Below are 13,317 nucleotides of genomic sequence, written 5' to 3'. Positions count from 1 at the left end.
AAATATCACCTGCGTTTCTACAAACACAAATAAGTCACTGTTAATTAAGAACAGATTAAAAACTCAGGGTTTAGATAATGTTCGCCTGAAATTGGGGCAACTGCAAAATGAAGTTCGGTTCAGGCCCTGGGTGTGCGGACCAAGCGTCCACCTTCCCCGAGGTGGCAGCCTTGTCAGAGAATTATGGAAAAGGACGATCGGAAAGGAAACCGGGCGTCTCCCCAACTCCACCAGTAGGTGTCTCTCTGCGCCCACAGATCCTGGAGCCCCAGCGTGCTCTCTGCCGTCCTTCCTGCTCCTCTAACTGCCCCGTCCGCAGGTACGGATAGGACGCTGCGGGCGTGGATGTCTTTGACCTTGAATGGCACATTAACTGCAGTGCAGCCACCAGAGGTAAAGGGGGTTCGAAAACCGCGCCTTGAGACGAGGTGCTGCATACAAGTTATTCGACACAAAGTATTCAATACATCTCATTAAAAGCTGCTCCCGCGTTCAGCACGGTTTTGTGTTCGGTGTTAGATGCGCGCCCCTTCTGACCTCACCGCATTGGAGCCAGGCGGACACACACACAACCCGCGGCTGTGAGACACCCAGGAAGAACGAGCGCCATCACACCATACAGCACACCCTGACAGCTTGCCTTCACACACACACACACACACACACACACACACACACACACAGAGGCTCATGCTGACCTCGCTGAGCAGACATACGTGTGTACATGAGTTTTATCCACATCCCCAGAGGATGTCATGAAGCTCAGAACCTATTAGCAGAATCCTACACTCACTCTGATTATTTCCCCTTCTGCACTGGGAAATATTTGTCCCCATATCATTGGAAAAGAAATAAGGAAAGAGTATCGAACATAATTTACAGACAGAGATACCCAGGTACCCAAGGAAATACTTATTTCTCTTTCAGGGGCTGGTTGACTTTATCTGAAGCTGAGTTAAATTATGAATTAGGACCACAAATGCATACACATCTGTGTACAAACACAGGTACGTGCCGAACCAGGAGCGGCCTCACGCCTTTGTCATTCAGACTTCAAAGTTCCATATCACAGCCACTTTGTTGCTATCTAAATAGTTAAGAAATTAGCTAGGCACGATCATATTCTCCAGAGAGCACAGTCAAACCAACGACATTCCATGACTGCATATCTTTCAAGGGAGATTATCCCTCCCCCACCCGCTCCAGGGTGCCGGCCACAAACCGAAGCCAGGAGACACACGACCGTCTCCGGAGCCCGTTCTCTGCCTCGGCCCAGCATGGTTTCCTCTGGTGCCGGACTTGTTTCCTAAACTCAGTCAGATCTGCACTGCTCCCCACATGCCTACGTACCTCCATGTGCACAAGTCCCTGTGCAAAGTTAACACACCGGAGGTGCGTTCCCAAACCTCAGGAATCTGATTTATTCCCCAATCTGGCGAGGCAAGAATATGTCTTTCATGGAAAAGACGGGGTCCGGGAGAAGTCCCACCCGCACGGGGAGCCTGCGGGGAAGGGCTGGCCCTACCGTGGGGTCGCAGACCTGTCCTTTACAAAGCGGTCTACAAGTCACCTCTGTCAGCATCTTCAGAAAACAGAGCAAAGAAGAGACTGTCAGGTAAGTCACATCAGGGCCCATCCTAATAACCTTCCCGACAATTAAGAAACTAGATCACGTGGGCTTCCAAGGTCCCACGTGTCCCACAGACCACAGGGAAGGCGCAGCCCCCCCGGCGGGCTCAGTCGCAGGGAGGGGTATTTTTAAGGGCCCACTTCCTCCAGGAGAACCGTGATCCTGGGGGGAGTCGGGCCCGGGAGCCTAGAAGCTGCCCCCAGGCCGTCCTTTCTCCCCTCACGTGTCTGCCCCACAAAGGGCTGACATGTGCCCCCAGCTCCCCACACACACACTGTTGGGCCCAGTAACATCTCAGCCCCAGTGTCTTTCCTCCTCCTCCCAAGAGTCTGAGCCGTCCACCCAGGACTGCTTTCTTGCAGAACAAAACCCACTTGGGCGTGTGCTGCCCCAGTGACACATTTAAGCCCAGAGTCCATGCCTGGGCCAGAGCACCTTTAGCCAGTGACCGAGGCCAGATGCTGGCCGACAGGAGGGGACCTTTCACAGGTGTGGCAGAGCCCCGCAGCGGGTTCCTTGTTAGGGGGTCCTGTTCTTTGGGGGGGGGTCCCGGCAGCCTGCCTCCATCCTTCCATCCTCACTGCCTCGCCTGGCGCCGCTGGCCCCTCGGTGGGTGTGTGAGCGGAGCACCTGTGCCCTGACTCACCTGAGCGCGGCCCCGCCTCACGGGGCCCGCAGACCTGCGTAAGGATGCTCCTCAGATGGTCCTGACACCCCTACTCCCTGCCAGTGGGTGCGGGAACGCTTCCCGACTCTGCCTGGTGTCCGCGCGATGAGGCTTCTGTAACCCAGCTTCCAGGGGGTTCCTAGCGGAGTGAATTGCTGCTCAGCTTTTAAAATGGATTCTTCGAATACACAACTTTAGCAGGTTATCTCGTGCTGTAATTACCAGCAAACAAACACCGGATGCCCTTCGCAGCTCAGTGTTGTGCGCGGGCTCTACCTGCAGCTCGGTGAGGACGGGAGAGCACGTGGCATCTGCGTTTTCCCGAGGGGGTCGCATCTCTAACACAAGTGCTTCTGCAGGAACCAGCTGGGAAGGGCGAGGAGGGCCCCTGCCCCAATAAACCAGGCCCTCCCCAAAGCAGAGGCTCAGAAACGGTGCTGTGAGGGCCCCTCCAGTCTACCGTTTGTGCAGAAATCTGAGGCATGTTCACATTTTCCTGGCGCCTACGAACACCGCTCCTTCTAACATAAAGATTCATCTAAATTCCTTTCTCTGGCGTTTAAACTAGTGACTGTCGGGAGAGAAAAAAAAAGAGGGGGGGATCATTGAAAATGGGCTCCTGCATCCGGAGTGCCCGCCCCGCCCCGCACACGGCTGCCTCGCCCCGAGATTAAGAAGTTATGCGGCCTGCCACGCGCTTCCCTCTTACAAGTCTTGACTTCACACTGTTATTTTTTCACTTTTTTTTTCTCCTGGCACCTGTTCGAATCAGGAGTAGGGTGGTCTGATTGCAAATTTGTTCCTTCCTTAATCTCTAAGCAAAAGGTGGGGAGAAAATCTGGAAGGGACAGAGATGTTTGAAAATACGGTTGAAATGTCATTTTTACAATGAGCCACCTTAGAGTATTTTCAGATTGAATACCATACACAAAATCAAGGTATTTTTGCTGGTTACTAGACCAGCTTAAAAGCTTAACCAAGCAGTACTCATGAAAGCACCCTTTCTTTAAAAGCACCATGCAGCGGAGCAGCAGACATGAAGTTTGATGGCTTTATACTGAAAGAAACAGCACCATATAAAAGCAGGTAAATGTTTGAAACAATTGTCTCTAAGGGCCCATTCAGGCTTTTTTTTTTTTCCATAAAAAAACATAGTGATGCATGAAAAGATACAAGAGATGTATCTTTGTGGAGATGTTAAGATTCACCCATCCTTCCCTCTCATCCCTGCGGTGCCCCCACTTCTCCCCGAACGCGGGTCCTTCAGGGGCTACAGAGCGCTTCTTTCAGGCACCGAGGCTAACATGGTGACACGGCCGCTCCATTTCCCGAGGAAGCGCCGCGTCCGGCTCGGCAGAGCCTCCGAGACGCGAAGCGCATCCTCAGCGCGAGGCCCCGGGAAGCCCCCTACGGGGCCCGCCGCTCACTCACTGGGGCTTTGTCCTCGCCGCTACCTTCCCTTTTCAAAAGCCAGGAGCGAACTGTTCCGTCCCCGGGCTAGCTGGACCTCTCCAGGGCCCGGGGGCCGGCCTCCCCGGCCAGCGCGGAGCCCACATCTGGAAGTCAGGCCCGGCCAGGCGGACCCGGCGCGCCCGGAGCACGGACGCCCGGCTTAGCGCGCAAGAAGGAAAATGACTTCTGCTGAAAAGACTCGAGCACTTTTTTCCTCTCCACTGAAATCCGGGGCACAGCCCGTTTGGAACCAGAATAACTTAGTCTGACAACAGATTCTTCCTCTGTTCACAGCTGTCCCAGAGGGAGGAGCTGAAATCTGAACCTCTCGGCTGTGATTGGACCCTTCTCGCAAAAGAGAGGAAAAAAAGGCCTCCCCGCCGCCACCGCGGGCTCAGTCCGCGAGGAGCCCGCGACCTGGCGGCGCCGCACGCGCACCTGCCGGGGCCGCGATGCTGTAGGACCGCGCGTCCCGCGCCCCGCGCCCCGCGCCGCCGCCAGGATGCCGCGCTCATTCCTGGTCAAGAAGCATTTCAACGCCTCCAAGAAGCCCAACTACAGCGAGCTAGACACACACACAGGTAAAGGGGGGGCCCGATGTCTGCATCTCCATCTATCTATAAATAGGTAAACGCAGGGGCGCGCGTCCGCTCAGCTTCTGTTACAAAAGAGCTGGAGACCGAGCTGTTTGCCTCGAAACAGGGTCGCGAAACAGCGGTCATTCCTCTGATCATCCAGGCTCAGGTTTAATTCAAAACTTTCAAACTCTGAACTGGCTAGGAGAACTTCCTTGGGCTCGTCCATCGTCCTGTTCCAAAGCGTGTACATACTTGCATAATGAGTACGTGGAGGGTGGGTGAAGCGCTGCGTAAACGTTGAATTACTGCTTTTTCCCCCATGTAATAAGGCTCCTTTCCTGCAGAAAGCGGCGTGATTTACGCCGATCTTTGTACTCACAGGCGTAAGCCCTGCGACCAGCCCACGCATAAAATGGAAGAGAGCTTTTCTGTATCTCTGAAAAGAGTGGGTAGGTTTTCCCCTCGCTGGGCTGCGCTCGCTGACCGCAGTGTGCCGGGGACACAGACGTGCCTTAAGGACAGTGGCCGCGAGCAGCAACGGTGGAAAAGAAATGTCCTCCCAACGCCTGCGCCTCTTACAGAGTCTGTCTTCTCATAAGCACGCCCCGCGCGTGTGGCCAAGCAGATTCTTCGTGCGTTTTTGAAGCTACGTTTCAGCTCACTCTCCTCTCCCCTCCTCTCTCCTCCCCAGTGATTATCTCCCCGTATCTCTATGAGGGCTACCCCGTGCCTGTCATCCCCCAGCCGGAGATCCTCAGCTCGGGAGCCTACAGCCCCATCACCGTGTGGACCACAGCAGCTCCCTTCCACGCCCCGCTGCCCACCGGCCTCTCTCCTCTGTCGGGATACCCCTCATCCTTGGGGCGAGTGAGCCCCCCTCCGCCATCTGACACCTCTTCCAAGGACCACAGCGGCTCCGAAAGTCCCATTAGCGATGAAGAGGAAAGATTACAATCCAAGCTTTCAGACCCCCATGCCATCGAAGCTGAAAAGTTTCAGTGCAATTTATGCAGTAAAACCTATTCGACCTTCTCTGGGCTGGGCAAACACAAGCAGCTGCACTGTGACGCCCAGTCAAGGAAGTCTTTCAGCTGCAAATACTGTGACAAGGAGTATGTGAGCCTGGGCGCCCTCAAGATGCACATCCGGACCCACACGTTACCTTGTGTCTGCAAGATCTGCGGCAAGGCGTTCTCCAGACCCTGGCTACTTCAAGGGCACATTAGAACTCACACTGGTAAGAGAAAACCTAGTCAGGGACGTTACTGATGGATCGAAGGAAGCTCTGGGCTGGCTGTCGGATTTGCATTAAGTGGCGACACGGGGCCTTTAATGATGGATGGTCATTTTTAGCTACTGCCTGACGCCTCGAAAAATCGTCAGAGCACCAAGGGCTCCATTGCTTGCTAACACCCTCCGCTCCCGGGACCGCAAACAAGCATTTAGACTTTGGAAAGTAGATCCAGGAGGTTTGGTCTCAAAGATCAGTTAGCAAAACAGGAAAGATGTGCTTGAATGTGTGTTCTGTGAAATGGCTCCCGAGAGTCAGCAAGTACAAACGGCGCTATCCCGCTCAATTGATCAGGGGGACAGAGAGATGAAGGCGTTGGGTTTGGGGTTTGGATGGTTTCATTCTTGCTGTGCTGTCTCTCGCCCCACAGCAAGCTGGATGGTTAGAGCTGAACTGCTTTCCGTTGTTTGCTTTTGTTTTGTTTTTGCTGCCGAATTTTCTATTCCTAGCACAAAATTACCCTTCAGGGAGTCGAGGCGTTTATCCAGGCTTTGTCATACAAGAAAGGAGGGAAAAGGGGAAAGGTTGGGAAATTTGGGGAGGAGCTGACCGTTAGCTGCACCTGCTGAAGCAGAGAGCCTTGACAAGCGAAGCCCTGGGACGACAGGAATTATTCCTGCGTGACTGGTGGCAGGAATCATATTCTTAAGTTATTTTTAATTTGATTTTTTTTTTTTAATGCAACAGTCACATTTGTCTTAAAGGGCCAGATATTAAAACAAGTATCTGTTCTGGAGGGTTTGAACCAAGTGTGGCTGTTTCTCGTGCTTTGGGCTAAAGGTGGTGGTTGCTCATAAGCGTTATCTGGCTTTGCGTTTCCTCTGAAAACACTGATTGTCTTTCTTTCTCCCCCCGCCCGCCCCCCCACCCCGTCCCACTCCCCAGGGGAGAAGCCTTTCTCCTGCTCTCACTGCAGCAGGGCCTTTGCAGACAGGTCAAATCTGAGGGCTCATCTGCAGACACACTCGGACGTCAAGAAATACCAGTGCAAGAACTGCTCCAAAACCTTCTCCCGAATGTCTCTTCTGCACAAACACGAGGAATCGGGCTGCTGTGTGGTACACTGAGTGGCACAACCCATGTTTACTCAAGCAGAAGGCATTTCTTCACTCCGCCTCCGAATGACAAGTAAAAGTCCAAAGGCATTTTCTCTTGTGCTTACCGACCAAAGAATATGTATACACACACACACACACACGCCCACGCACACACACACACAGAGCTTCAAGAGCACGGGCATCCATGTGTGTCAAGTTGATCCTTTCCATGTGAAGTTTAACATTACTATATATTTACTGACAGCTAGATGGAGAGGATAAAAGACAAGAATCTTTCTCTTCAGAGATGAAGCAAAAAGCACATTGTGCATCTTTTCTTACTAAGAAAGAATTCAAAGATTTACATCGCTGCCAAATCATTTCACTGAAAAGAACAGTGTTGCCTTGTAATGGAATTTGTAATAGAACTTCCTATAGGAGGAGAATCTGCCAGACCCTATCTCAGGTGCCTTAGAAAGTATTCCGAGTTTACTTCATTACGTGTCTGATGTCAGGTCACCATCCTCGAGCTAAAGCCTGTTTTGATTACTGGTCATGCTTTAAACTGTGTTTTTAAGGGAGGGAGGGAGGGGGAGAGAGGGGGGGAGAGAGGAAGAAAGAACAAGAAGAAAAAACACAGGAGAATGTATTAAAAGTGGGGGTTTTTGTTCTTTTTTTTTTTTTTTTGCCAATAACTATACGTGCCTTGGGGGAGACGGGAAAGACTAGCTTTGAACATTCCTGGTGCATATGCTCCATGTCATACTTTTTTAAAGAATTTTTGATGATTTTCTAAAAATTTTAATTTTTTAAATTTTAATGATTTTCTAACGATGGGAATAAGTGCAACAAAGGATTTTTAGAAACTCTGTGATGTACTTAAACTATTTTAAACGCATACAAGAAATGCAATCCACACAGCACTCTTTGCAACTGCCTTTTTAATTAATTGTATAGTTGATGAGTCCATGTAAATTTGTGTTTATTTTTATATGATTGAATGAGTTTTGTATGAAAGTGAGAAGTTGTCTATAGCTAATGCCTATAAACAACCTGAAGACTTGTGAAATTCACGTTTCTTTTTTAAAAAACAATTTTCAAGGTTCTTTTTTACAATAAACATTTTTGATTTAAAATCTATTGTTTGTATACTTTCAGAGACTTTGCTTACTTCATGATTAGTACCACCAAAGAGCTGCATGAAGAACTGTTTCGTTTGTTAATAAGAGAAAAAGTGAATAGTGTTCATTATGCATGTGAGTGTCGTTTTATGTGTTTGATTATAGCAAAGCAATCGGTCAGTATTTTTTCTTTACTCTTAAGATAATACTGTTACATTCAGAAAGACCACGTCCTAATGGGAGTTTGTTAGCAGTATCTCTTTAACAAAAATCATGCTTTCTGAGTGCTAAAAATATTCTCCTTATTAATAGTCAAGAATATTTTTCAAAAATTTTTCTTCTTGATGACTTGATTGTTTTGGCTTTATGAAATCAGATTACAATTACTTGTTGTAATCAGTGCTTGTCACATAGGCCACTAGAACAGTTTAAGGATTTTAAAAGAAATATTTAATGATATATAAGAAGAAAAATAGAACTTCTGCTTGAAAAGATCAGGAAAAAATGGATTTATTATAAATTATACAAGTTGGAAGATTAAACCGTGCAAAGAAACCCCACGTCTAGTGGGATGAGCTAAGCTGCAGTCTGAGCGGTGCAGAGCTAAGTTTCCCTTTATGGTATTTTGAAGAGGCACCACCCACACCCAACGTGCACTGAATCAAACAGGGCAGGACCAGCCAGACCACATACAAGCACATGCTTACCAAACGCCGTGGACGAACTCACAAGTCAAGATGTTAACCAAGTGTCGCAGGCACTGTGACAACCACCAAGCTGTGTGTTTAAACCCAAACTCCAAACCTGTGGTGTGGTTATTTCACTATTAATCACTTCTCTCTGGTTTGCTCAGAACTTGGAGAATTATTTTTCCTTCTAATGTTCTTGTGATGCAAATAAAAGCTAGAACTAGTATCTCAAAGATGTTAGCAATACCAATATATTCCCTTAATGTTCACACACATTCCACTATGTGTTACATTTAAATTTTAGTCAACATATATAAGGAGGGTGCATGTGACTAAAAAAAAAACCCCCTCAATTTAATACTCTATGCTTAATTTTTTTCATATCTCAGGATATATATCTCAAAGACAAAATTATTTGGAGAGCAATTTATAAATGTAAAAGAAATGGCTGGTAGCTTGTCTGGGACAATCTAAAGTCAAAAAGAGACGGCTTTAGTTAGTGTATATGGCATATAAATGATACCTGGAAGTTTGCAGGCCAGGTAATACGTAGAAATATCCCACAAGGGACACGTGTGGGTGAGTCACATCCCTGCAGACATCTGGTTCGTCCTCCCAGGAACCACATCAGCCCACTTTCCTTTCCTCGTCAGTAGAGCTACAGGCAAGTCGTTTCTTAGTGTCCAAAACGCAAACAGATAATTTTCTAAAGGGAAAAGTCTGTTCATTCGTTTAATTTCCTAGTGAAGCATTAGTGGTAATATTTTTGCAATATATTTCTGCTTTGTCCTCACCATTCTCACTTCATTCATGATTTAAATATTCTACTTTCATTAAGGTCACATGAGTCTGAATTACGGGACATCAATCAGACACTGAGATTTTCTACAAATACAGCTCAGTCATTTTTTAGATCTTTTAGCATTTTTGCAAGGTCTTTGACTACACGTCCTCTAATACATAAGACGTGGCTCAGATGTCACATACTTTGAATACTTTTCCAAATTCACCCTTTCTGAGAGATTTATATCATTTACGATGTGGTGCTTATCTCACTGCGTGGCAGTTTTGTTCTTTTTTTTTTTAAAGATTTAATTTTTTATTTATTTTTGGCTGCGTTGGGTCTTTGTTGCTGCACGCAGGCTTTCTCTAGTTGCGGCGAGTGGGGGCTGCTCTTTGTTGCGATGTGCGGGTTTCTCACTGCGGTGGCTTCTCTTGTTGTGGAGCACGGGCTCTAGGCGTGTGGGCTTCAGTAGTTGTGGCACGTGGGCTCAGTAGTTGTGGTGCATGGGCTTAATCGCTCCACGGCACGTGGGATCTTCCCGGACCAGGGATCGGACCCATGTCCCCTGCATTGGCAGGCAGATTCTTAACCACTGTGCCACCAGGGGAGTCCCGAATAGGAATTTTTTTTTTTTTTTTTTTTTTGCGGTACGCGGGCCTCTGACTGTTGTGGCCTCTCCCGTTGCGGAGCACAGGCTCCAGACCCGCAGGCTCAGCAGCCATGGCTCACGGGCCCAGCTGCTCTGCGGCACGTGGGATCTTCCTGGACCGGGGCACGAACCCGTGTCCCCTGCATCGGCAGGCAGACTCTCAACCACTGTGCCACCAGGGAAGCCCTAGACAGAACATCTTAAAGCATAATTTCCCAGTAACCAGCACATCTGCTGGAACACAGACATCAACACATGTTTGTTGAATGAATAAATGAATAAAATAATAGAAATTGGTGACATATAGCCTGCAGATCTAAACTAAATTTAACATATTCCCCTTTATTGCAAAGAGTCTTGATAATTTTTGAGAGCTCCTCTAAGCAAATATGCTGGTGTGTCTCCTAACTTAGTGATGACATCCTGCTGCCAGTAGGGAGGATGCGCCAAACAGTGGATAAAGGGCAAATGCAGGGCACAGGGACCAGGTCTGATAGACATTCTGAGAGCCTGAGCTTTGGAAACTGTGGTTTTAGTAATAGGGACGTGTTCTAATAAGCCTACTCAGTGTCTGGAATTTGTTTCCTATAATACGAGACAGGGTGGTGCAGTAGGAAGAGCTCCAGCTTTAAAAAGCAACATATATGTTTGTATTATCGGCTTTATGTCCTTATGCAACTTACTTAACCCCTCAGTGCCCTGTTTCCTAAAGTGTATAAGAGGACGGGATCCTTAGCGTCCCCGCTCAGGACTGACAGTGCCGGACACGGACAGGCCTTGTACAGCACAGGGTCAAGCCCATGATGCTATTACTCAGCATTGAGCTACACCTGCTCCCGAGCCTGATGCCACCTCACCTGGGTCACATCCAACGGCCACGGGTTCTCGGTGCTGCTGGTCTTTTACGGGTAAAGAGACTGAACTCAGAGAGTTTGGAAAATGGAGCCAGGGTTAGAAGAGGCCTTGAGCTGCAAAACTGAAATCCAAACCCAGATTCTTCCGGCTCCCAAGACCCTGCTTCTTCCGCTGCTTGTGGGGAGGGAGGGCCCGCTGGGCCACACAGGCCATGGCCACCACGATGCAGGCACACAGCAGAGGCCACTGAGAAGACCAAGATGACGTGGCCCCCAGATTCAACAGTGCAGGGCTGCCTTTAGGAGCCGGTGTAATTCAGGAATTACCCAACCACGTCTAGCTCCGTTCGAGAAGCCCTGCTGGCCCCTTTCTTCCAGGGCCGCCGGCAGGCCCCGCTCCCCGACGGCTCCCCTGCGCCCTCCTGGGGCCCCGCAAGCCCGTTTCCTCTCTCGCCCGAGCTGAGAGGCAGCTGGCCTCCATCCTGGGCCATTAACACTTCATCTTCTGAAGGCCACGGCCGTTCCCTCATACACCCACGTTCCTTACCCCGGCTTTTATCTCCCCAGACGAGAAAGGCTTCCAAGTCAAGCACCATTTCTTTCACCACTAAAATGTGCACACTCTGGGGTAATGAGGCAGTTATAATTGTGAAAAGTCTAAGGCTCTTCTGGCTAAGAGCCACTTCCGAGGAGTTGTCCCTGGTTCGGATACTGGAAACACTGCGAGCAAAATTCACTTACGCATGAGTGTTCTGTCATCACGGGAAGCAAGAGTTCTCCAGTGAGACGGCTTCTCCCCCATTCTTATCTTCTCACCAGAGGCAGATGGAGAACAGAAGCATTCCACTCACCTGAGACGGACACAGGTGGACGGGAAACCCTCTGGTTTAATTTTCAGGGATAAATGTGTGTCCACGAGCACAGGGCCAGAGCTATGTGCGAAGCGAGGGGCCGGCCCCTCGGGCGTCCAGGAAGTAATCGCTACCCTGTGGGCGGGTGCGCGTCAAAAGCAGCGCGCATGGCAACCCTTCCGCCCTGGCCCTCGTCCAGGCCGCAGACAATGAGCGCTTCAGCGGAGGACGTGGCGCCACGTCCCCGTCCCGGGACCCCAGAGGGGCTGGCGAAGCATTTATAGTCGTGAGTGGAAGGTCTTCTGCCAGCAGGAGACGGCGTGCTTATATGTTCTGGGCGCTCCCTCACTTAATTAGGCTCCTGTGCTTATAACCCTCTCGGCCAGTTGCTTGGGAAGATGACCTGTAGAGACGATTTGCGAGTTATCACTAACTAGTTTTCTTAGACAACGGCCGAGGGACAGTTAGGGCGGCAGGGAAGGATGGATGACTTTCTCCAGGGGTTTATTCTGGGCTGGAACTTACCTCCCCACACCCGCCCTCCCAGGGAAGGACTTGTGCCCCTACGTAGTCAGGAGGGAGCAAGGGCTGGTTCTAAAAAGTGGGAAGGAAAGACTCAAATGAGGTGAAATTGCGAGACACTCTTTTAACAAAGACAGCGAATGGTCATTATAGTTCTGAGCGACCCACCAGACGCGTAGAGGGTTAGCGCTCTCCGGTGGCGTGCGGCGCTTTTATTCAGATCCGGCAGAAAAGACGGTGAAAGAGGCCACCACTCGGGCCACACAATCTCGCGGAGCTGCAGGCCCCGAGGCCCATCAGAGCCCCCACCTGTCAGACCTCCGTGTGCGGGGGGTCACCCTGGCTCTCAGTGGGGCGTCGGGAGCGGGCCTGAGCATTTCGAGCCAGCTTCCAGGTGATGGACACGAGGCTGATCCTGGAACCTCACCCCGAGGAGCCGGGCTGTGACCACGCTCAGCTCCCGGCCCGCCCGCTCCCCGCACAAGCTGAGGGCGGCAGACGACGTCCACGGAAGCGGCGCCTCTCCTCCCGGCCGCCCTGCCCATACCACCCACCTGCCCCCTGATCTGCACAGCGAGTGACGCTCTAACGCTCTGACTATGGCTTCAGTCCTCCTCCACCTTTGGGCCCAGAAGCACACACCGGCTCCTTCCACTCACGCCCCAAGGCTGGGCCCTGCTCTCTGCAGAGAGGCTTCTAACTGTGCTTTCACCCCAAAGGGAGAAAAGCAACCACACTGGCAAGGCTGACCTGGGGGTGGCCCCCGGGACCCAGAGGTGGGGTCCAGCCTGGGCGCCCTCAGCACCCAGCAGCTCCCCGGGCCTCCTCCCGGGATGCCCGTGGCCACCTCGGGGAGCAGCTGCGGAGGCGTTTCCTGCCTGATTACCTTGTATCTTTGAAAAGTATTTGACTTTCTGCCAAGTGGAAATTAGTTGACGGATTTTTTTCTCTAGTTTTCTCTCGTTACCTTTACTATGTCATTTTAAGTTAATTCTGTATTACTGATTAATGTTTATGTAAAATTGCAAATAGACATTCTTAGGAGAAAAGTATTTTCTCTGAACTGATGACAAGTAACCCTTTCCTCTCTTAAATGTTTTTCTTTCATAATACCCAAACTTATCCAAAATACAATAAAAGGATGATAGATAATTAAGTTGAGGATTGTTTTCCTTGCGAAGTGTCTCGTGGA

The 13,317-nt window shown here is 50.1% G+C and overlaps 1 protein-coding gene across 1 annotated transcript; it reads left to right on the top strand.

Annotated features, from left to right (window-relative positions):
- Positions 1–4,197: 4,197 nt before the first annotated feature.
- SNAI2 (snail family transcriptional repressor 2) lies at positions 4,198–7,791 on the top strand. Its single transcript, XM_033843066.2, has 3 exons — positions 4,198–4,330; positions 5,019–5,564; positions 6,504–7,791. The coding sequence occupies exons 1-3, from the start codon at positions 4,252–4,254 to the stop codon at positions 6,683–6,685; spliced, it is 807 nt and encodes a 268-aa protein (XP_033698957.1). The 5' UTR covers positions 4,198–4,251; the 3' UTR covers positions 6,686–7,791.
- The last annotated feature ends 5,526 nt before the right edge of the window (positions 7,792–13,317 follow it).

This window comes from Tursiops truncatus, chromosome 17, assembly GCF_011762595.2.
Source record: "Tursiops truncatus isolate mTurTru1 chromosome 17, mTurTru1.mat.Y, whole genome shotgun sequence".
Lineage (NCBI taxonomy): Eukaryota > Metazoa > Chordata > Mammalia > Artiodactyla > Delphinidae > Tursiops > Tursiops truncatus.
Note: the sequence above shows the minus strand (reverse complement) of the source record. Positions and strands in the feature narration are given on the sequence as shown.

Bases quoted from the DNA above. Each gene is read 5' to 3' on its own strand.
- SNAI2 (XM_033843066.2), top strand. From the start codon at position 4,252: ATGCCGCGCTCATTCCTGGTCAAGAAGCATTTCAACGCCTCCAAGAAG. The intron at 4,331-5,018 runs GTAAAGGGGGGG...TCTCCTCCCCAG, and splicing joins CGAGCTAGACACACACACAG to TGATTATCTCCCCGTATCTC. The intron at 5,565-6,503 runs GTAAGAGAAAAC...CCCACTCCCCAG, and splicing joins GCACATTAGAACTCACACTG to GGGAGAAGCCTTTCTCCTGC.